The 25,055-nt window shown below is 42.2% G+C and overlaps 1 protein-coding gene and 1 pseudogene across 3 annotated transcripts in view; both read right to left on the minus strand.

Annotated features, from left to right (window-relative positions):
* Positions 1-413: 413 nt before the first annotated feature.
* Fmo5 (flavin containing dimethylaniline monoxygenase 5) overlaps positions 414-25,055 on the minus strand; it is a 44,124-nt gene continuing 19,482 nt past the window's right edge. For all 3 annotated transcript variants that reach the window (XM_040752175.1, XM_040752174.1, XM_040752173.1), the window contains 7 exons: positions 18,361-18,549; positions 16,700-16,862; positions 15,256-15,398; positions 13,064-13,263; positions 10,971-11,323; positions 5,186-5,258; positions 414-2,850 (listed from right to left, as the gene is read on the minus strand). In XM_040752175.1, the coding sequence (XP_040608109.1) occupies positions 2,505-2,850; positions 5,186-5,258; positions 10,971-11,323; positions 13,064-13,263; positions 15,256-15,398; positions 16,700-16,862; positions 18,361-18,549 (1,467 nt within the window). In that variant the 3' untranslated portion in view covers positions 414-2,504. The remainder of the gene's footprint in view (positions 2,851-5,185; positions 5,259-10,970; positions 11,324-13,063; positions 13,264-15,255; positions 15,399-16,699; positions 16,863-18,360; positions 18,550-25,055) is intronic.
* On the minus strand, positions 7,890-10,961 carry LOC106022351 (annotated as a pseudogene).

Genomic DNA, 25,055 nt, shown 5'->3' on the forward strand with positions numbered 1-25,055 from the left:
TTTCTTTTTGGCCACTTCTTTATTCTGTGGTGTTACAAGAATACATCTTTTGGGTAATCAGATTTATCATAGTTGGGAAACTGGTGTAATTTTTTTAATATGGCCAGAAGAGCAGAATGTGCAAACTGATGAATCTGTAAATGTTCATCAGTAACTACACTTTGTATCCTCAGTTGTTTTAAGTTCAGTCTCCTAATCTGGTCCCCCCTTCAGTTTGGTTTAGAAATCAATGATGTTTTTGTAGTTTTACACATTCTAAGTGGAACAAAACAGTCAGATCAATTTAAAATTGCAGGCTTCCAAAGAAGCCTGCTGTGTTACTGCTGCTAAAGAGAGATGGCATTCCTGGAGGTTCAACTTCAATGTCTTTACGGTCTAAAACAGAGGCATTTTACATGGCAGAAGAAGAAAAGTTTAGATCAGAGCTTCAATTTATTCTTAAAGAAAAGCAATCTTCAACTTAAAAAACTCCCAGATCCGTTTTAATAATGAGAAACAGTTTCAAAAGGATTAGGGAAGGAAAAAGATCCCAGGAACCATACCAGGGCACAGTGCTTAAGTTCACAGGAGGTACAGGAGGTGAAATGTTAGGTGGCTGTCCAAATACATGTATGAATAGGAAAGAGTTTGAATTCTCACATATCAGCTTACGCATATTTGCGTTATTCTAATGCTGCTCTTTGAGCTGATCAAACTTATCTCCTCCTTCAATGATTGACAACAGTTCATTTAGAGACATACTACACAGCAGTTATTTCTGAAGATACCCTGCTTGCACGACCTGTGGCTATGCCCAGAGAGTTCAGTGAAGGTGTGTTTCTATAATTAAAACAAACAAACAAAAAGAGTGGGACAGCCGATAGCTAGGCAGGAGGTATAGGTGGGGCTTCCAGACAGAGAAAGAAACTGGGAGGAGGAAGCTAGGAGAAAGTCAGATGTGCCATAGTAAAAAGAGGTAACTGAGCCACATGGCAGAATGTAGATTTAAAAAAATAGGGGTTAATTAAGTTATAAGAGCTAGTTGGGGAAAAGTCTAAGGTAAGGACAAGCTTCCATAATTAATAATAAGTCTCTGGGTCACTGTTTGTGGGCTGATAGTCCAAAGATATCCCAACAGTTCATTTCCTGTGTTTCTGAACTACACTGTAGCATACAAGAACTCATCTAGTCAGAATGCCCCTAGTTAATATATCAGTAGAAATAAATTCCAACCTAAGACATAAATGACCTCATTGAGTCTTACTGTGTAGACTCTGAGGGTAGAGAGGGGACAACTAATTACACAGGCAGATCCCACCTCAGCAGCTGGCTGTCATTTATTTCCTCAGCTAAAGTCTTACTGGATCTTGATACAGGCACTCACGGATCAAGCCAGGACAGCTAAGCAAAGCCCCCAAATTCTTCAGCCAACCTATTTGAAGATGGCAAATTCTTTCAATGACTTTTAAACCCAAAGAGAAATTTCTTTTCTTGTTTTGTATTTTGCTGCTGTTGTCCTTTGAGACATGTTCTCGATAGGCAACCCTGGTTGGCCTGAAACTCACTATATAGAGTAGGCTGGTCTTGAGCTTGCGGTGAACTCCCAAGTTCTGGAATTCCAGGTATGTGCCACTAAGTTCAGTCTAGTAGTTTCCTTTTTTTTTTAAGAAAGTAGAAGCCGGAGATAGAGAGATGGCTCGGTGAGTAAGAGCACTTGCTCATGAAAGCAAAAGGACCAGAATTTAAATCCCCAGTTCCCACATTAAAGATGGGCTTATTCGGTTATAATATTAAGAACAAAAATCAGCCTTCTGGTAGGTAGTGAATTGTATCAGAAGAAGAGCTCCATGGACATGGAGTCGGTCATTTATTAGATTGACTTAGGGATATCAGCTTATTTACAGATATCAATGGGTATTTATTAAGCAGGCACCACATATCAGAACTTAGTTAAGGACATGCTTTCTGTTTTGCCATCCAACGCCCTCACTGTAATAATCACGAAGCCAGGAGTTCTTCACTGGCTGCACCCTTGACCTTGGACTTGCAGCCCTCAGCACTAAATGGTTAATTCTTGCTGCAGGTGTTCCTGAGATAGACATGTTGGCTCTGCTTACAAGGTGAAGTTGTAGCCACTATGGGTTTGATAGTGTGAGCAGTCTTCTCAAGATGTATTATTACACACTGAAGTCTAGGTGTGCAAGAGTAGAAATGCAACAGAGTCGAGCATGAAAAGAACCCTGCTAATGATATATGAAGATGACATGGTCTGGAAATTTCTAGAAGGAAGAAGTGGGGGCTCAAGAAAGAAAGGAAGATGAATTGATAAATGAAAACCTAGGGTTTCAGAAGGAAAAACAAGAGAGACAGAGAGAGAGACACAGGGACAGACACAGAGAGACAAAGACAAGAGGCAGAGACTGATTTCTGAGCCGTATGAGGCTGATTCTTCAGTCTTGTCAGGTTCTGGAGATGTCGTTAGATGAGGCTTCCCAGGGAAAGCCCGAGGACTGACACTGTCACATCTAAAAGTAAGCCAGGATTACAGCAAAGAAAACAGCAGCTAGCAGGATGGCACGCGTTGTCACTAGTGAAGCCCCAGCATCGCCCTTTTCAACCACTCTTGTCATCAGAGGCTTTCTGATACGATCTTCTGTGGTAAGAATGGCTTGTCGAGCTCCGGCCCACTTTCCAGGGCCCTGCAGGCGATACTGAACTGGAGTACAGGGTCCCAGAAGTAACCGGAATGCTAATTTGGGGTCAGTGAAGGTCAGAGACAGGAGATTGGGCCTGACACCCACCAAATCTGCAATCTCTTCCATGGTGTCTACATAGTCTCCCTGGATGGTGTGACGCTGGCTTTCCACATACCTAGAGCAAAGAAGACAGAAGCCTCAGGCTACCAGCAACTCCAGCAAACAGCCAGTCAACTAACCAGTCATGTGTTTTATGAGTGCCTATTTATGGGCTTGATATTTTGTTATGAACTGTGGAAAATAGATAGGCCATTTGTTACTTTCATGAAATGAACTGGACTGTTGAGGGAATATTTGATCACACTGTGAACCCCGAATTTGTGTTTGCATTAAGTAGTTAAAATCAACCTTGGGTCAGGAGGTAGGGCCAGTAACTAGCTGACAGAAAGTAATCATCATCAGAAGGAGTCCAGAAAATGGATGGAGGTGCACAGGAGATATGAGGAAGGGACTTTGAGTGTGGCAGTCCTTTTTGGTTTGAAGTGATGGAAGAGACACTCTCTTTCTGAGACACAGGTGAAGAGGGAAGGCCAACTAGGAGCTCCCCGACTTCTCTGGGCTAGCAGGTTTTCACCCTAGCCTGTGACTCCTGAGCCTCTACTGGTAAATGGAATGATGGAGGTTTAAAAACTACATTTGGTGGCAGCAGCAGGAGGCAGATCTGGAGGGAAAGAAAAGTCCCAGCTGGCCGCTGCCCGAGAATCTTGGCCAGGACCTGCAGAGCCACTGTGGCTACTGGCCGAAACAGCGGTGGATTCAGGTGCAGCTGCTGTGCCAGGGGGAAAACGACACTGTACCCTATAATGCACAGACACCATACTCAAGAAGGTCAGAGGTGTATAAGGCTTGAGGTGAATATTCTAGGTTGGGTGTGAGATGGCAACACAGAGGGGAGGTAGTTAAGAGAGTTATGGCTGACACACGCTTGAGGGATAAAACTAACGTGAGAACAGAGCAAGAGTTGTAGGAGAGGCAAACAGTACGTGAGTGAATGAGGGGCGGAGAAATGGCTGCAGAATAAAGGTATAGACGATCTGGGTACTGCCTACAGCAGTGGGAAACAAGAATGGAGATGGACAGGCGAGCCTGGCAGATCCAGAGGATGCCATGCTATGTGACATGGAATGCCACAAGGTTCCTTAAGCATGGGATCCTCAGTGATTTTATGAGAACAAGAGTTAGCGGGGTGCACAGAATAAGGCTTCTCTGGACTGATGATGTCGATTTGGAAATCTTGAGAAGCTGAGAGACCATGACATCCTCCAAGAGTAACTGGTCCTCTGGAGATAGATGGGATGGTTATACCAAGTGCAGATGTAAAGAGTTAAAAGTTTTCAGTGGGGAAATGTGATAAACAATGATATCTATGTGAACAAAGGAGGCCTGGGGAGTGAATGGAAAACCAACTTTTTGCTCTGTGGTGACTGTTAAAAGAATAGTAAGACAGAGAGGGAGTAAGGAAGAAGCCAAGCCAAGCTAACGGAGATTAAGGAATTCAAAATGGAGGAAGTAAATTTGAGTAAAGCTGGTGAGATGAGACTCTCAGATGACCACAGAGGAATTACAGAGATGAGACTGAATTTAGCAGAGAAGAGACTGGGAAGAAAGAACATGGGAACTTGGCTTCCTGGGTGCTCCCGAGGCTCAGACTTTGTTAGCATGTGCTCGCTCAACCTATAGTTGGAGATAAGAGCTGTAGGATTCACAAAGTTTCAAGAAAAGGAATTTACCAATGCCACCTTGCAGGGCTGTCACAAGGAGTAAATCATCTCCGTGCATATGAAATACTAAACATGAGCCCTCAGGAAAGGTTAAGGGACATCCCTGGGGACTGCACACAGCCAGAAGATCTTTATAGAAATTACTAAGCCAAAGGAATAAGGGCAGGGCAGTTGAAATAAATTAGTTTTGTGCAGGGGGAGAAAACACTCCAAGAAGGAGGAATGCTCAAAAGTGTCAACCTCAGTAGTGAGAAGATGGAGCCCAAGTGCGTTTGGAAAACTTCCAAGGGAGCAACTTCAGGGGTGCCCAGGGGGTTATAGTGCAGGGGCTTGGGTGGGGGGAGGCAAAGGATGAGAGCCAGGGACCCAGCAACTCCACCACACATCTGCAGTGAACAGAAAAACGGATACCTGGGGAGCAAGCTGCTAAAGAAAGGGACAAATCCAGAGCCCCTTAGGGACTTAAAAAGTCCTCACCAAATAATATACCTGATGTTCCTTTGGTGTGTTTTTTCCTAATCAGCTTCTTTTAGCCCCTAAACATGTTCCATCAGCTTCTCTCTCCTTCCTCATCCACATGGAAACCACAGGTGCTGTAATTCCCCCTGATACCACAGTATAATAGAAATCCTTAAACCTACACACGAAAGCTAAGTATGGCACAATATTCTTCTTACTGAGAAATGCATAGAGAAAGGATTCAAATGTCTTCCTGGGAGAATTTCTTACCTCTTTTCCATTTCCTCTCGAGCCTTATTTATTTCTTCCATCATTTCACTTTTTGAAGGCAATTTCTTCAGTCCTAAAGAGAAAAAATTAAAAATAAAAGTGTTAATTACTTCAGACTGAGCAATAATTGTAATGACAATTACAACACTGTGGGTAATTTAAAGAATTACAGGGTATAAGAACACATAAAATGCAATAGGTCCCACCACTACCAAAATACGATGGTGAAAGTTGAGTATCCTAAATCTGGAAATCAAAAATAGGAATGCTCCCAAATCAAAACTTCTTATGAGCATTGATGGAGATGCCATAAGTTAAAAAAAAAAGACAGACAGAAAGAAAAAAATCCACAGTGACACAATGATTTCATGTATCAGGTCACACTCAGAAGGCAGGCACAGCTGTATTAAGTTCTATAAAATGGTTGTGTGTAAGGGTGTAGAGGAATTAAAGTAATTAATTCCATGTTTAGACTTGGATCTTGGCCCAGAGATAACCCATTACATAGATGCAAATTGTCAAAAATCTACACCTGGAACACTCTGATCCTCAGCATTTCAGATAAGGAAACCCCTTTCTTTCTCTGAAGTACACTTAAGTGTATCACTTAACTCTATTCTGTCTTGTCCTTGCAAGATACTTTTTAATTATTTCTTTTATTTGAGATTATAATACAATTACATTTCCCCCTCCCTTTCCTTTCCTTCAAACCCTTTCATACACCCTTCTCATACACATCTTTCAAATTTATGGCCTCTTTTTTCATTTATTATTACATGTATATATGTATTGCACATACATTCCTAAATATAGCCTTTTCAGACTGTATGTTACTTGTATGTACATGTTTTCACGGTAGACCATCTGATATTGCATAACCAATTGGTGTGCTCTTGCCTGGGGAAGACTCTATCTCCTGCTCTCAGTTATTTCTTAGTTGTAGCTCTTTGTGTAGGGTTGGTCTTGTGGTTATTTTTCCCAACCCATTTTGGAATGTCTGTTGTTTTACTTGTTCAGCATGTTTAGCCATGTTCATACTGGTGAGACATTACTAGGAGACCCAATCTCATAGAAAACGCCCTGATCTTCTGGCTATTACAATCTTTCTAATCCCTCTTCTGGAATGTTCCCTAAGCCTTAGATATGGAAATTTTGTTGTTGTTTGTTTTTTGTAGATGTATCCACTAGGATTGAGCTCCACAACTCTGCAATTCCTTGGAAGTTATTTGCTTTTCTCTGACTTTCAACTGATCCCTTAATGTGTTTCTTCAGTTGGGAAATGAAATATGGATATGAGGAAATGATAAATGACTTAAAAACCTAGAAGAAACCAGGCACAACATGGAAGTTCAAGTGAGTAGGAGACAATCCTGATAACAAAGAGGTTTTAGGTAAAAAGACTCACCATGATATTTTATGCTAAAGTCCCATGGAAGGTAACCCTTACCATCTAAATTCTGTTATTTGATAAGAGTTGAGAGTAAGGCCATGGGCAACTCATAATTCTCAAACTTCACAAGTAAGTTTAAGCTTTAATGTGCAAACAGTTCCAAGAGTAGAAATTTGACACCAATGGCACCAACTAGATGAAGTCCAATTAGTATTTAACCCAAAATAATTCCAGATCAACCAACTTTTTTCACAGTTAACTGGGCACTAGCGCTACTCCATGAACTTCTAAAGCATACACTTTCAGGATAGAAACAAATGCTGCCTACTGCAGTCCTCTTCTCTACAATACTAGTATCAAGCAGATATCTCATTTTTCCTTAAGCATCTCTGGTCTTGGAATCCTTACATATTCCAAGGACATGATAATCGTTTGGTGGCTGTAATTGCTGGAGCATTCTTTGTATTTAACCCTCAAATCTACTTCTATGCAACTTCAAGCCCTGGGTCTAACCCTGCTTCTGGAGTGAGGGTTGAGTTTTAGCACTGGAGAAACAACTCCCTTAAGTCATTTCATTACTAGATTAACCCCAAGTACCCATATAACAGGTGTCACATGCTTGCCAGCTGGATGATTTCCCTTTTCTGCGCACACCCCAGTAACTCCCCTGGTAGTCTCTCTAAACCCAGGACACAGAAACTCAGTATCCTTCTGTGCCTTCCATGGGTCCTCTCATTTGGGCCATGGGAATTACATGATCAGCGAGGAAGCACTGTAATGCTTCATGCTTAATCACAGACCCTCAGGACACTCAAGAAACTCACTTGCGGAGCTCATTTCCAAGTTGCTTCTAATGATGAAACCAAAAGTGTTACTTTTAGTAATGGGACACATTATGGAGGGAGAAGTCTCTTTCTTGACTAAGAGAGAGCCAGTTATTTTAAAACATTCTATAGCTGTGGAAGACAAAGATGTGTAAAGTGATCTGACACATCTCTTTCTTGGTCCATCACCTCTATTCTTACAATGTCCCCGTGTTTAAACATAATTTTTAAAAATCATATTCACATTTTGCTGGTTCAATGTTCTCTAACAGTGTATGACCTACTGGATAGAACTGATATTAAGAAATGATAGCCGGGCGGTGGTGGCACACACCTTTAATCCCAGCACTCGGGAGGCAGAGGCAGGCGGATCTCTGTGAGTTCAAGGCCAGGCTGGACCAACAGCCTCAAAAACAATACAGAGAAACCCTGTCTCGTAAAAACAAAAAACAAAACAAAACAAAAAAAGAAGAAATGATAGAAATTCGAATTTTTTAACTTTAAACAAAATTTTATTACACAAAAGGTGTTACATAATTGGATACTTCTCTACTTTGAACACAGTTATTCTCCCTCTCCACAGAAAGGCTGCCTCTGACCCTCTCATCTGGTGACACAAGCACTGCAATCCTGACTGTAACAGAATAGTAGAACTGCCTCAGGGATTTAAATTGAAAGCAGGACACTGGTATATGGCTCTTGCACCCAGTGTCAGGAATGTACAAATGTCTTTATTCAAAAATACAAAATAAATTCTCTGTAGGCATGGACAATGACAGCAGTAAGCCATTATGTACTGTCAATGGGAGCCGGTAACTGCTGGTTATAGGGATCAGCCAGCCTTCTCTTCATCATTCTCTTCAGGCGACTTCTCTGAAGTTATCACCGAGGAATGTACCTTTAGCTTCCTGTCACAGTTCACTGATAAGGGCAAAGCACTATTCTAGGAGTTAGAACATGCCACCTCCCATTCCACCCATTGTGCCCATTCCAGGGGCCTTCTCTTCTTTAGGAATTTCAGTCACTACAGCTTCTGCTGCAGTTAGCAAGGAGGCCACCCCAGCAGCATCCAGTAAAGCAGTTCTTACAGCTTTTGTTGGATCAATGATTCCCTTTTCCACCATATTCACAAAGTCTCTGAGCATAGCATCATAACCAACTTCCAAGGAACTCTGCAGGATTTTCTCAACTACCAAAGACCCTTTAACATCTGCATTCTTAGCAATTGTGACTGCAGGAATTTTGAGTGCTCTTTTAATAATTTCTATACCTATTTTCTGATTGTCATTAGAAGGCTTTAATGAATCCAAGGCTGGGATTCACCGAAACAGAGCTCAGCCCCTTCCTAGAACAATGCCTTCTTCAACAGCTGCTCTTGTGGCATTGAGAGCACCGTAACTCTGTCTTCCTTCTCATTCACTTCAACATCACTTGTTCCTTCAACCTTCAACCCAGCTACTCCATCTGAAAGTTTAGGGAGTCTCTCATTCAGCTTTTCCTGTTCATGTTCACTAGTTGGTCTCTCGTTCAGCTTTTCCTGTTCATATTCACTAGTTGTGATGTCTAGCTGCTCAGTGATTTCGTGAAGGCATTTCTCAATTTGAGCTTTGTCATCCTTTCCTTTCAAAAGCATGGCCTCATCTTTGGTGACAATGACTTCTCCAACTTTTCCTAAGTCATGAGCTTCAACATCTTCAAGATTTAGATTTAGCCCCTCTTCTTCAAATGATGCACCTCCAATAGCAATAGCTGGTTCTTCCTATTGTCCCCAAAACCTGGAGCTTTGACTGCTACAACCTGAAGACCAACTTTTAGTCTGTTTAAAACCAGTGTTGAACAGATAGAGCTTCTCCATCAACATCTTCAGCAATTATGACCAAGGACTTCCGATGAGCATTAGCAATTTCAAGAGCAGGTACAATGAACTGGACACCAGAAATTTTCTTTTCACTCAACAGAACATAGGCATCTTGGAATGGCCTTTTGATGTGTTAATAAAATATGGGGAAATATATCCTCTGTCAAACTTCATGCCTTCAATAGTTTCTAATTCATCATTCAGGATTTTTCCATCCTTCACTATGATGACCTTTCTCTTTGTATCAGAGATGATGTTTCCAATGTCTTTTTCTCCATTTGCAGACATTGTAGCAACCTGAGCAATTTCTTCAGGGGTTATCACAGGTTTAGATTGTTTTTTTTGGCTCAGCAATTACAGCATCAACAGCCAACATCACACCTCTCTGGATTTCTACTGGATTAGCCCCTTTGCTGATCTTCTCAAAGCCTTCCTTGGCAATAGAACATGCCAGAACAGTAGTAGTGGTAGTGCCATCCCCAGCCTCTTCATTTGGGTTACTGGCAGCATCTTGAGCAAGTTTAGCTCCAATATTTTTGTATTTATCCTTTAAATCAATTGTCCTTGCAGCAGTGACCCCATCTTTTGTTACTTTGGGACTTCCCCAGCTCTGTTCAATAATCACTGTTCTTCCCTTTGGCCCCCTTTTAGCATCGGCTAAAAGGTCTACACCTTGAAGCATTAAGGTTGGAGTAAATCTAATTCTTCTATAGGCCACCTATTTGCATATTTAAAGGGTTTTTTTGCATATTCCTCAGGTTTTACCTTCTGTAGCCTAAAATTCTCTAGCTGGTTCATTTATATTCAGATGATGTGCTTTCAAATCTCTTAATGCTTTTGATTTATGTGTATGATTGCTTTGTCTGTCTGTCTGTGCATCATGTACATAACTGATACCCCTGGAGGTCAGGCATCAGATCCCCTGAGAATTGAGTTATGGATGTTGTGAGCCACCAGGTGGGGCTGAGAAACAAGCTGGGGTCATCTGCAAGAGCAACAGATACTCTTAACTGCTGAGTCATCTCTCCAACCGCTCCCCAAGCCATTGTTACCTCTCCCCCTATTCACTGCATTCTTGCATTTTTTCCCTACAAATTTACCTTCAGGTATGTCCTAATCAGATTAGAAAAGAACAATTATATTATTCTCAGACTCCGTAATGATGCTGAATTTAAGGTAGTCTTCAGGAAGGCTCCCCACATGGCTGACTCATACTGAGTCCATTACCCTAAACTCTAAAGGTTTCTCACACATAGCTAAAGCTGAAAGAGGGACATAAGAGAGGGGAAATTAAATATTCCACATTCTGGATGAATCTCTAAGCATCTCTAAATCTATGGCTGAAATGAAGTCATGACAGTCTATATTAGATTTCATCTCTAGTGAAAGGATCATTTAATTCCACAAGTACATACCAGCTGTACACTGGAGTTATCTGGAGAACCTTTTTCTCAAAGATCTTAAGCCAAACCACCTCTGAATTGAGCACTGGCAGCAATGGGATTAAAGCATGCCTAATTAAGAAAAATTACTGACTTGCTTTTATGTATGTCTGTTATGCATTACTACTTTAGATTGTCTGAAAATAATTTGTCTGGCACTAGCTTTGTTCCAGGCACTGTTGAAATCATACTTACCCTGTTGGTATTTAAGAGCACTTGTACAGGTATCGGTAAAGCATTTCACCTAGCTGTAATGTTCATCATCACTTACCTTTGAACACTTGAGTGGCCCAGCGTCCTTGGAGCTCTGAAATGGGCATAATGGCTCCCAAGGGTTGAATTAATCCAATGATCGCAAGAGTTGGCTTTTCCAGGTTAGGTGGAAAGACCTTTTTATACAAGGACACCTTGTTCTTGACCACTTTGACAGAATCTTCAAGAAAAGGAAAGGCAAAGCTATAGCCTGTGGCAAAGATGACTGCATCAATGTCATCCTCCCTGGAGCCGTCCTCAAATATGGCAGCTGTCTCCGTGAATTCCTTCACGTTTCCTTTCACCTTCACCAAGCCAGCGATGATACGATTTGGCAGCTCATCATTCACTGTCGGATGCTGACTCAGAGCTCTGTAAATAGTAAGGCAGACAAAGAGATGAGGGGAGAGTGGAGGAGGAGGGAAGAGAGAAATCAGCTCTGGAGTATAATTCTGCTCCAGTGCTAAGACATGGCAGTGTTTACCCCTCCTATCTGGCCAAAGATGCTGATGGTCTGCCTTATACCAGCTTGGCATAGATCAGGACTTCAGGGCCTGGATGGTTTGGAAGTGTGTGGGTGTGTGTATGGGTGTTACTGCAGGAATGAAGGGCAAAGGGTTTTATCTGAAGGGTGTATATGTAGTTTCTCAGGTAACAGCAATATTGTGAGGCATGGTAAGCCACTGACCAGCAGTTTTTGACAGCTCCCAAGAAACGGCCAAAATAGATTATGAACATTATGTTCAGTTCCAGTTCCAGTTCCAAAGGCCCAAGAAGTGAAATGGCTATTTTACATTCACCAGCAGGTTATTATCTCTTGGGCCAAAACTAATGACCTGACTTGAATTCCCCAGAACCCATGCAGCAGAGAGAAGTAACTCTCACAACCTGTCTCTGGTCTCTACAAGTATACCTTGCAAGGCTTATGCAAACCTGTCCCCCCCATACACACACCACAAATAATAGATACAATAAAAAGGGCACAATCAAGCATTTACAATCAGTTTTTAGAAATGCTTTGATAAAAGCTCTGACATTTACTGGCTGACTGATGGTGCGTATGAGAGTGTGTATGTCTGTGTGTGTACACATATGTGGTCTTGTGTGCCACAGGGGCATATGGAGGCCAGAGGAACACTTCTCTCCTTCTACCACATGGGTCTTGGAGATCAAACTTGGGTCATCAGGCTTGGCCGCAAGTGCCTTTACCCTCTGAGCCACGCCACCAGCCCCAAGTCCACACTGTAATTTCATTCCATACTCCTCATATAGTCCATGCTTCGAGGTTGCTGTTTCCCCTCTCCCACCCTGCACATTTCAGTACTGGAGAGCGAATGCAGATGCTCACTCATACTAGGCAAGTAATCTATTGCTAAGCTATATCGTCAGCTGTTTTCTGTTGTCCACCTTTTCTCATTAAGTTACCCAGGCTGGCCTTGAACTAGGACTCATCCTGCCTCCATCTCCCCTGCAGCTAGTATTAAAATTGTCCACCACCAGATCTGTCGCTGTATGAATTTTCAAACATCATATTTGTTATTTCTTTTTATTGATGTTTTTAAGGCAACATCCATTTTCCATGCTGTTTCTTCTTGTGTTGACCTTGGACAAGTTACTTTGTTTCCTAAGATTCAATTTTTTTATATTGAATGTCTAGAAAACAGACATTAAGCAAGCCCAGCCTATAAGGTCATTGTAAGGTTTGAGAGACAGCACAGGACTCACTTAGCTCTACGCCAATAGAAAGTCCTCCAGAGGGCAAAGCGTTACAGTCTGTATTAGTGTTACTATTGTATCTTTTCCCCTCTGTATTTCATGCCCAGCATAGTGCAAACCTGGCTTGCAGCTTGTTGAGTGGATGAGCAGATGATGCCTTAACTCTGCACCGTGTCTTTGCTGTGCCATATGTAAAGAACTAACACCATGAGAAAACAGTTACCATCAAGAAGAATCAGCTGAAAACCTACAGATCAGCAAGCTAGGAAGTGGATTCCTGAGCCTACGGATGCTCTTAAGGTCTGGGTAAAGGTAGTTCTGCTATGAGCCCATGTCAGCAGTCCTCATCTTCGTGTCTTGGCCATCTCCAGCCTCTCTCCCATCCTGGGAACATACCTGTGTTTAGGCTTCAGGCCAAACATTTCATGATCAAATCTTTGGTTTATCTGTTTTTCCATGAATCCACTTTTAAATGATGAACTAAAGATCTTTGACAAATAGTAGTTAAGTCGAGATGAGAACAGCACATCAAAAGGATATCCATTTTTCCCTACACGGTTCAAGATCCAAGCTCCTCTTCTGGTACTGAGGAATACCTGGGGCATGGGAAACATTGTTTTGATCAGTCTGGCTCACCATCCTTCAAAAGCAGCCCCATGCTTTTGTACTTCCCCTACCCCCCACACAAAGCAAATAACTGTAAAGCATTAAAAAAAAAACCCAAAAAACTATGACTGAAAGTAATGGCAGCTCTTTTTTTTTTTTTTTTTTCCGAGACAAGGTTTCTCTGTATTGCTTTGGAGGCTGTCCTGGAACTCGCTCTGTAGACCAGGCTGGCCTTGAACTCACAGAGATCCACCTGCCTCTGCCTCCCGAGTGCTGGGATTAAAGGTGTGGGCCACCAACCCCTGGCCATGTAATGGCAGCTCTTTTAATCCAAAACCCTCAGTCATTTTGCCACTGATATCATTTGCAAATGTTACAAAATGTAACATTGGCAATGTTAGAAAAACCTTGTTCATCATTTGTATCATTTATATTATGTCGTTTATCATCAATAACCCTGTTAGAGAGATGGTCTATTGTCACCTATTTATAAGCTCTTGACCTCTGACTCTCCGAGTGAGTTTCTGCAGAGCAGGAGGTAAAACATGTGCTCCCTTGGTCTCCTTACTGATATCTTTGACACATAAGTAAGCTGCTGTGACAGGCCCTTTACATTTAATTTAATCAACACAGTGACTCTTGGACACCACTGTCAGCCCCATTTAATGCCTGAGAGGCGTGGAAAGAGCAAGTCACACAGCCTGAGGTCACCTTGCTAGGAAGCAGCAAAGCTGACTTTTACAGCGTCTGACTCCGCAGTCTGTATAAGGGAATGTTTCACTGACTCATGAAAACAAGGAAGATTGCTAGTGGAACTAGAGGGAGCAGTCTTTCCATGGCCCCCGTTGGCCAAAGTCCATGTTCAAAACTGCCAGCAAGATTATCCCTTTTTCTGTTCCATATCCCCCTCTGGAGGTGGTTTCTAGAACTGTAAGAAATGTCTGTTGCTCCAAGGCCTTTTGTCTAAGCTCTCAAGCAGTGAACAGCCTGTCTGCAGAGGAACGGTCCTTTCCTCCACACACACTCTCACGGATGGGAACACAAGGGCTTACATGTAAAAGGATTCAGCATGTCACAGATGAAAGTGCATACATATTCCCAGGAACCAGATGCTTTTGTGTATAAGCTGTACAACTTCGGGAAAGTAAGGTCAGTGCTCAGAGGCTTAATTAAAAGGTTCCTCATTTACTCAACAGAGACAATAATGCATGTATCCCAAGGTAATTGTGAGAAACGGTGTTTTTGTAGTGGTGTGATATACAGGGAGCACTCAATAAGTGTTACACTTAAACTTCACTTTACCATCTCTACCTGTTTACAATAAGCAAACTATTTACAAATCTTACTGTAAAAGGAATATGTAAGGAAATTACTTAATCAATATGATCTCTTATCTTCATTGAGTCACTACTTTATTGGCAATAGGTAAATGCCTACCTGTTTTTTGGTAATTGTGATTATTCTGTTTCTCTAAAAATATGCTTAAAATTCTTTCAAGAAAAATCTTTAATGCTACAGTTTGGTTAAACAATATTCACCCAGCAACTCTGTCCCAACAATACCTCTGCTTAGTGTTCCTTCCACATCTAAACATGAAGGTGATTTCCTATGTTACTCCATGAGTTAATTCTATAATTTATCAGGAAAAACTACGCAAACAAGTCGGGTGGCTCACAGTCATGTGGGCCTCAGGAGAATGTGATGCCTGTAGTCATGTATGTACACACACACACACACACACACAGTCTCTAAAGAGCATCATGTCAGATTTCCTTGACACATTGAAATGCATAAGTCCATTTGAAAATTTTGATTTATAGGTTAATATATTCAGCATCAACCCTCAAGCTGCAACTTGGCAGCTAACAAGTCCCATGTGTTTGCTGCTGGCCTGGGTGGGCCATGTGTAGGTCTCTGTATGCTTTGCTGGGTCTACTTCCTGGGTAAGAGTGAAGCAAAGTAGACCGATTTTTGATGCAAACCTGCTTGGCTGTGTGGCTGATCTCTACAGCCAGGTCCCCTCCAGAATTCCCAATGCCAATTACAATGACTCTTTTCCCGGTAAATTCTATTGGGTTCTTATAGTCGCGACTGTGAAAGTACTTCCCTTTGAATTTTTCAATTCCTACAAGACAAGGGAAAATAGTTATTGGGAGATGATTTGGATGAAGAGTATTATTTATCAAATAGCGTGTTTTGTTTTCTTTAGCGGTGTTTAAAGTTTAAACTGATCTTTTATACATTCTCCCTTTATTAAGCCACTCTCTCGCCTTTCTAAACATGTTTGCTTCTTTTCTTCTCTTGTTGCCTTTGTGATTTCCCTAAACTAAATAATTTGCGGTTTGAATTTGGAGACAGAAGTCCAGACAGCCTCAGAAAACCTCCTTTCTCTTTTCATCCTCATATTAAAAATATTTTAGATTCTTTTTTAAAAGGTTTATTTATTATGTATACAATATTCAGCCCAGCTTCTCACTTCATTCTTAGAAACTCAATGTTTCTGTTTTTCCTTCTTCTTCAATTGATGAAAAAAAATCTCTAATTCCAACTAATACTAATCAAGAACTCTAGCCAGGTGTTGCTGTCGCATTCCTTTTAATCCCAGCACTAGGGAGGCAGAGGCAGGCAGATCTCCGAGTTCAAGGCCAGCCTGGTCTGCAGAGCGTGTTCTAGGACAACCAGGGCTACACAGAGAAACCCTGTCTTGAAAACCAAATTTAAAAAAAGAAAGAACTCTAGAATTTCTTTAGGTTCTGAGGAAAACATAGTCACCGAGAGTTTACATACAGTCATTCAGCATGTTTAAAATTGGTTTCATCACTGGACAGAGACTATACACACCTAGATAGTACATGTCAATAGAAAGACACAATAAACATGAGTGTGTGAGACTGTTGCTGGGATAAGATGGCCTATGATTGTATAGCACACTTTCTAAATGCATAGAAGAATTACACAAAGTACAGTATAGTAAATGCATAATCTGTAAGACTTGTAAGTTACTCATTGTCCAGTGTTAGTATTTAACAGACCTAAATGCTATAATTTTAGTCAACTTGACAGTGCAGTAGATTGGTGTACACCACACTCCTACAAACAGCATTTTGTGTTTCAGTGTCACAATGACTAAGACCTTACAAAACAATAGGAAGTTTTCAGCCCTGTTACAATATTATGGGGTTACTCTTGCACATGTAGTCATTCACTGACTGAAAAAAAAATGACATTGGTGGCTCTAGTCTTCCAAACTGTCATCCTCCCCACTTCTAAATGGCAGCAATACCCATTACCCTGACATCTGCTGAGAAATGTATTTAATTAGGGTAAGACTTTATTTATAAGAATCACTCCGACCCCGCCCCTCCCACTCCTCAGGGCAGATCACAGTCATGGCTGCAGTCTCCTCCCTCCTGGTAGGTTACTCACCGGGAAAGCTGTCCAGGGGTAAGTGAGCATCCGTGTGATGGCCTGTGCAAACCAGGACTCCATCGAAGACATCCACCTGCCTTTTCCCTCCACACTCAGTGACCACCTCCCATTGGCCCGAAGCAGAGAAGTCAGGCCGCTTCTTCACACTGCACACTGTGGTCTAAAAAGTGACAGGGAACTGTATCAGCAGCCTATAGAGTATATGCCCTCCCTGACACAACTCCCTGCAGAATGGCACATAAGGGACTGTCACAGGCACCATTACTTATGGGGCCCCTGGAGGGTATATTTGATTCACATACTCCATAGATGTCAATGGCACAGGCTATAAAATTGAGTAGGCAATCTAATGCATTGTGTCCTCTGCTCCTGGAACAAGTATAAATTGCTAGGTCTTTGGTTTGTGCCCTAAGGCTCTGCAGTGCCTGAGTAAAACCAGGGCTTCTCCCAGGCATTAGTGACATATGCACTAACGACCTCCTCCATCCTTAATACCCCCAACCCCCAACCCCACCACCCCTGTGTCCTCTTATCCCAATCCTGATTGCAGTGGCTGGCCTGAAACGTATGAGCCAGATACAGGTCTACCTTTCCACTGAGCATAGAACACCACCCCAGTGGCCTTCTTGTACGTAATGGAGTCTTTCTCTGCCTTCTGTAGCTGTTAATTTTACAAGGCCTCTAAAGAAGCAGTGAGATGGGGTAATTGGTGACATAATTTTTAGCTTTGTAAAATAAATACATAAATAAATAGGGGCTACTCTGAACAGTATAGCTACCAAGAATGTATTCTGATGCGCTTCTGAAGCCTTGGCCAGGATGTCTCAGTGGACTAGGAGATCCCACCAAGCCCTGCCATCTTGAACCACACACACAACATTCTCTCTGTCAGTGAGCATTTACACAGATCAGTGCTTCTGCCTGGGTCACACTTTTCTTCCTTCTTCTCTTGGCAGATTCCTGTTCATCCTTCAAGGCTCAACCCAGATATAATCTGCTCTAAGTAAACTTCCCCGAAGCCTGGTGTGCTGTGTCCTGATGGCCTGAGCACCTTCCTCTGGGCAGCTGTGGGTAGCTCTCCTCAGCATGGGCTTCTTCATTTTTATTAGTCCCCTATATAATGCCTTGTTATCTGAGTTTTTGTTTGTTTGGTTTTTTCTGCAGGTTTTAGTGCTTGGCACAGTCCCAAGCTTATTTGAGAGGCATCTCTCTTAAACAAAGGACAATTCACAGACTGCAAATATCTGGCTGTGGAAGTTGTTGTTGAATGTTACCTTGGGCATGATTTAGCAGAATAGTCAGGAAGACGGTTTGGGTTTTTGCCAGATGTCATAAATATGTGTTATTTTATGGCTGTGATTACAAATTATAGAAACATGACAGAAAACTTCACAGAAAGAAATAACCAGAAACCACCTGGGATAATCATGCTGTTTTATAGACAAGAAAATTTATAGAAATTGAAGGTGAGAAACTCATTTGTCCAAGAGCACAAGCTAATCTGTGGTAGAGTAGGGACCATAATTCAAGGCGTCTTTGGACAGAATAAACACATGCCTATTTCAGGTCAGGCTTGGCACATAACACATGCAAACCAGGCTTCATTATTCACTGACCCAATGGAGAATTTCAAACAGGAAGCAAATAAAATGTCTTACCTTGAATTTGATGTATTTCAGAAGGTCAAACTCTTTAGCATACATCCTGAAGTACTCCAGGACCTGGGAGTTGTGCATGAAGTTGGGGTAATGGTCTGGGATGAGGTAATCACTGAAGCACATCATTTCCTTAGAGGTGTTGATGATCACGGATTTGTAAATACTGGCCCTTCCTTCTTCAGGGTTTTCCTGTGGCAAATAAGACGTATCTGTGGCACTTGAGAATCAACCTCACGATTTATAAGTAGCCAATGAACATTTAAAAAGTTATCTGAATGAAATGCATTTCAACCAACACACACACACACACACACACACACACACACACACACACACCTTCCACATCTCCCAACATGTCTCCCCTGGAGTCATTTCTTTGCTCTTGAAACTGAATTGTCTTTCTAACTGTCTTTTAATCAGCAGCATACAGTTGGCATGGCATTGAGTACCCTGCAAGACCAAATCATAAGTAATCTTACAATACACTTAGAAGGCTCACTCTGGTGGGAGCCAAAACCCACAGAAGCTGTCCTGCCATCCTAAGACCACTATGCTGATAGGAAGCCCAACCAAGGCCCACGAAGGGAAGGAACATCTGAAGTTGAGAATTATCCCACCAGCGCCCAGGAACTCTGGCCATTCCTACTGAAGTTCTAACTGTATGAAGGATCAGTCTCAGCTGTCCTCTGTTTCCAACATGTGAGTCCCAAGTGAGAACTGCCCAGCTCAGTGGGTAAGTCATGGGAGTTTTCACACACATTGCAGCACCACTGGAAAACATTGTGCCACATGTAAATCCTGCAGCATTAAGAGTGCTTGCTGCTCTTGTAAAGGATCCAGGCTCAGTTCCCATCTCTCACATGAACGCCCACAAACATCGCTAGCTCCAGTTTAGAAATTTAGGTGCCTTCTTTTGGCCTCTGCGCACAGGTGGTGCAAAGACATACCATCAAGGCAAAAATACCCATACACATTCACAACAAAAGCAAACAAAATCCAGGTTAGCTGGGGCACGTTTGTAACACCAGAGGTCTCTAGAGCTCACTAGCCTGACCAACCAGTCACAGGTTCCGGTGAACAAATAAATATTTAAAAGTAAAGGGGGATGGCATCCATTTGCATGCACAAGCATGTGGATGTGCACACAAAAATGTGCACAAAACATGCATGCATACACACATTCACAAAACCCTGAAAAATTTAAACCTATGTAAGAACACTGAAAGTGACCTGCTATAACTTTAAGTGAAAAAATAATGTGTATCATGAAATTAAATGTACATCCTAATTGTCTGTCTATCTATCCATCTATCCTGTTTATATAATTATATATTGTAAATTGTACTTTTTGAGTACAATGGATTAATTATAATTTGTGCATATGATTTCTATAGGGAAACTTGTTTATTTAAAAGGTAGGATCTTTCCCTTTGATTTTATTAAAATATTTGTAAAACATTCACAATAAAGTAAAATGCTCAACAGAATAGTATAGAAAGACACTTTCTCGAGTCAATAAAAATAATTTAAAACATGCAAGCAGGTATCATTATGCTTAGTAGTGAGAGACTAAGTGCTTTAATTTTTAAAATAACTTATTTAATTTTATTTTATGTGCATGAAGGTATCAGATCCCCTGGAACTGGAGTTACAGAGAGCTGTGAGCTGCCATGTGGGTATTGGGAATTGAACCCAGGCTCTCTGGAAGAACAGCCAATGCTCTTAACCACTAAACCATCTCTCCATCCCCTTAAGTGCTCTAGTTTGATTAGGAACAAGGATGTCCTTTCTTAACACTCAAAGGCAGCATTGTCTGGAAGTCATAGCTATATGTCCTACAAGTCATGAAAGAGGAAATACAAACTGGCTTTGTGGCCAATTACATGACTGTTTATGTAAAAAAATCCCAAAAAATAAAACTGCAACTACTGGACACAGCCAGGCCATATAAAACAAGGTCAACCTACAAGTTACTGTAGGGCTAGGGGATGCCTGCAAGCATAGAAACCTAAGTTCAATTCCCAGAACCTCCATTAACAAATGCCGGGTGTAGTGCCATGTGCTTGCAAGTGTAACAGCAAAGAGGTGGAAGCAGATGGATCCCCAGGGCTTGCTGCCCAGAAGCCTGGTTTGCTTAGCGAGTTCTAGGCCAGTAAGAGAAAGACCCTCTCCCTTAAAAATGGGCCATGCCTGAGGGACAACACTTGAGCTTGCATACATGTGAACCTGCACATGAGCACACTTGTACATGTACACACACACACACACACACACACACACACACACACACACACACAGAGTCAGTTGCATGGCCAGGCTTGGTGGTGCAGAGTTGGAAGCTCAGCACTTGGAAGCTGAGCTGAATAATCCTGAAGTTCAATGCCAGCCTAAACTACATAATAAATTTGAGGCCATCCTGGGCTACAGAGCAAGACCCTTAAAAAATAAACAAGCAGACTACCTGTATGCAAGAAATGAACAATTGGAATTTTTAATTTTAAAAATGCACTATTTACAAAACCATCCCCTTATTAAATACTTAGACATAAATCTAAGAAAAGATGTATAGGGGAATATGAATAAACCATAAAAGACAGACACAGGAAAATCAAAGGTTGGAATAAATGAAGCTGTTGTCTTTGTGGATTGGAAGAATCAATACTGTTAGGATGCCTGCTCTTCCTGCCTTGGCCTGAAGACACAGTGTGATTCTGCCCGCAACCCAGCAACCACTATATAGCTATCAGCAAATGGGTTCTAAAGACTCCTGGAAATAGCCAACAGTCCTTAGGTGTGACTGGCCAGAGGAACTTTCTTCTGGAGGCAGAAAAGGGAGTGAACTTTGAAGAAGCCAAGCCTGACACACTCTCCTGCAAGTTAGAGATGAAATCAAACAGTGCCAGGTCATAGCAAGAATGATTGCCCTTGGCATGATATACTGAGAAGAGGATTTTACCTCCAGGATTGTCCTTCCCAAACTGAAGAACCTCAGGCTAGCCATGAGAAAAACAACAGACACATTCCAAGGAGGATATTCTACAAAATACCCAACCAGCCCTCCTCAAATTGGTCAAGGATATCAAGACCAAGAAAGTAAAAATAATGAAGACAAGAAAAGCTAAGAAATCATCATAGCCAAAAGGGGCCTGGAGAGACACAACAATCAAATATTATAGGGATCCTAGAATAGAAACAAAACAAAAAACAAAGTCAGCATCAGAGCCGGGCATTGGTGGCGCACGCCTTTAATCCCAGCACTTGGGAGGCAGAGGCAGGCGGATCTCTGTGAGTTCGAGACCAGCCTGGTCTACAAGAGCAAGTTCCAGGACATCCTCCAAAGCCACAGAGAAACCCTGTATAAAAAAAACCAAAAACAAAACAACAACAACAAACAAAATCAGCATCAGGAAGAGCTAAGTAAATTTAAGCGAAGCATGGGCTTATGGGTAATGGCCCATAGATCATGAAAAATGTATCACATTTGTATAAGATGCTTACAATAGAATTAGGTAAGGTCACAAGTGCTGGGGTCACAGGTGTGAGCCACCATGCCTTAAGAAAACTTATAAAATTAGCGTCAGATAGTATTAATCTATAACACAAAGGAGGCAACACTAGTTAAGCAAGCTAAACAGAAAAAGAACAGAGAGATAGGCAGACACAAATGTTATCTGGAAGTATATTTATGTGACAGGTGAGACAATGAGGAATAGGAAAACGCATGTAGTGGCATCTGAGAAGGAAAGAAAACATCCAAATCCCAAGGTCTCGTCACTGAAAAAGGAACCCCAATGTTATTAACTGGATACTTGGTACCAATAGGAGAGCCCCAAAGTTCTGGGACCAAGTCTATATAAGACATCCAAAATTAATTGATCAATTAAGCTGACAGTGTTGGGGGAAGGATAGCAAGACTGCAAATAAAAAAGCAAGGTGGCAACAGATTTCAAAAGATAAGTCCTCAGGAATTCACTATAAGTATTGAAATTACTAGCACCACTGTATGATGCACAACAAGCATGAACATCCTGAGCAGACACCAGGACAGTGTGCTCCTCAGGTACCCCTTAGTCAGTAAGTTAGTTAGTTGTTTTGTTTTGTTGTTTTGGTTTTTCGAGACAGGGTTTCTCTCTAGCTTTGGAGGCTGTCCTGGAACTCACTTTGTAGACCAGCCTGGCCTCGAACTCAGAACTCACAGAGATCCGCCTGCCTCTGCCTCCCGAGTGCTGGGATTAAAGGTGTGCGCCACCAACGCCCGGCTTGTTGTTTTGTTTTTTGAGACAGTGTTTTACTTTGTATCTCTGGCTGTCTTGGATCTCCTTATATATGCCAGGCTAACCTCGAACTCTTTTTTTTTTTTTTTGGTTTTACGAAACAGGGTTTCTCTGTATTGGAGGCTGTCAGTCCAGCATGGCCTCGAACTCACAGAGATCTGCCTGCTTCTGCCTCCTGAGTGTTGGGATCAAAGGTATGGCCCAAATAGTACTTTAACGTCTTATTTGTTAATCTCAACTCACAGAGATCTGCCTGCCTCTACCTCCTGAGTGCTGGGATAAAGGCATCGTGCCTGGCCCAGGCACCGATTTAAACATAAGTATATTGGAAAGCTAATACGTGGCGGGATCCTGAGTGGCTCTAGAATGCTGAGCTGTGAGGACATGGCTGTTCTGATAGAAGCCAGGGCATGATTACGAAACATAGGTTACTGATTTTCAGAAGGTGGTGAAATTTTGACAAGAGGACAATCAGAAAATAAATGCCATTAGATCTGTAGAAGATAATCATTTCAATCTAATTCAGCAATAAAAATCACAAACCTGATATTCTGACACGATGCTGGATACTTTGCAAACTTCCTCCTTTCATGTGTTGGTTTCATGCTTGTCTGGGAATTATTAGTCCTGGCTCTGAAGCTTGGCAGAGATACCAAGTGTGCAGGTGCCCGTCTAGGCCTACTGGCATGCTGCACTGTGCACCAGCATTGTCAGAAATGGCCAGTACACTTCCTCAGCCACCTCCCGCTCGCAATAACCTTGTAAAGTCGGCACTATGGGAGCTCTTTCTTGCAGAAACAGCGGACATGGGAGAAGTTAAGTGATTTTCCCAAAGTCACATTCCTTCTAGATGATAGACAAATGCTTCGAAGCTAATATTGTGTTCTTAACCCCTACCATATGTTCTGACTGGATTTCAAGAATAAACCTTTCTGTTGATTACAAAAAATAATCCTAATTAACAAGCTTTTCAGCCCATGCCCAGGCTGATAAAGGAACGGGGGTCTCCTAATGAGACCCTTCTCCCTCTGAATAGGGACCAATGCCAGAGTGGATGTCTGTCTGTCCAGAGACATGATGCAGGGCTGCACTTCTGTCCAACTGTGGAGTGGCATACAGCTTTTCTAAGGAGATGGCTGGCACTGCTAGATTTTATGAAAAATGAAACGCACTCATGGCACTTCAACACTATTCAGAAAGTAAGTTCAAGATGCAAGCTCAGTGCATGCCAGTTTGGAAATCAGTGAGGGTGGGTGATATCTATTTAATAAGCACAACTCTGACTCCAGTAGGAAGCGCTTTCTTTGGCTTTGTTTGTTTGAGACAAGGTCTCACTACAAAGTCCTAGCTAGTCTTGAACTCACTCTGTAGACCAGTCTGAGTCTGGTCTCAAAGGGATCCAACTGCCTCTGCCTCCCTAGAGTGCTTGTATCAAAGGTGTCCAGCACTGTGCCCAGCTATTATTTGAACTCTTACTAACAACTTGCCCAGTTGTATATTCATAGGTTCAAATGAAACCTAGAGGGAGCAAAGGCCAAGGAATTTGACCTTCTCTTCTCAAGGGAAGGAAAACAGGGCACTCTTTTTTCTTCTTCTTCTTCAAGACAGGGTTTCTCTGTATATCCCTGGCTGTCCTGAGCAATCTTATTTTTCAAGGACTAGGATTGTCAGGGCTACCTCATGTAGAAGGAATGTGTATGCTGTGTTCTCTCTCTCTCTCTCTCTCTCTCTGTGTGTGTGTGTGTGTTTGTGTGTGTGTGTGTGTGTCTGTCTGTCTGTCTGTCTTTCTGTCTGTCTGACATGCTCACAGTACCTGTAGCAGCCTAAGATCAATGTTGGGTCTTCTTAATTCTTTCCATCTTATGCATTTGAGGCAGGGTATTTTACCAAGCCTGGAGCCTGGCTCGCTGGGTAGCCCCCAAGTCCCACGAATCCCATCTCTGAGCCCCCATAGTTGGGATTAAAAGGGCTTACTGCTTCATTAAGCTTCTTTCTTCCCCTTCCCTTCCCCTTTCTTCCTTCCTTCTTTCCTTCCTTCCTTTCTCTTTGTTCCTTCCCTCCCTCCCTCCCTCCCTCCCTCCCTCCCTCCCTCCCTCCCTCCCTCCCTTCCTCCTTCCTTCTTTCCTCCCTTCCTTTCCATGTGAGTGCTGGGATGGAACTCAGGGCTTCCAGCAATAAGCCCTTAGCATTTTCTAGAAAAGCAATCTCCCCAGCCCTAGGATTTTTTAAATTTCTTTCTTTTTATTTTATCTGTGTGAGTGTTTTGCCGCCTGCATGCTTGTGTACTATGTTCATACCCAGCGTCTGAGGAGATCAGAAGAGAGTGTCAGGTCCCCTGAAGCTGGTCTTAGGTGATTGCAGGCTGTCATACAGGCACAGAGAAAGTGTTACTGCCTGCACCGTCTCCATCCTGGGAACTGC

This window comes from Mesocricetus auratus, unplaced genomic scaffold (assembly GCF_017639785.1).
Source record: "Mesocricetus auratus isolate SY011 unplaced genomic scaffold, BCM_Maur_2.0 Super-Scaffold_100009, whole genome shotgun sequence".
Lineage (NCBI taxonomy): Eukaryota > Metazoa > Chordata > Mammalia > Rodentia > Cricetidae > Mesocricetus > Mesocricetus auratus.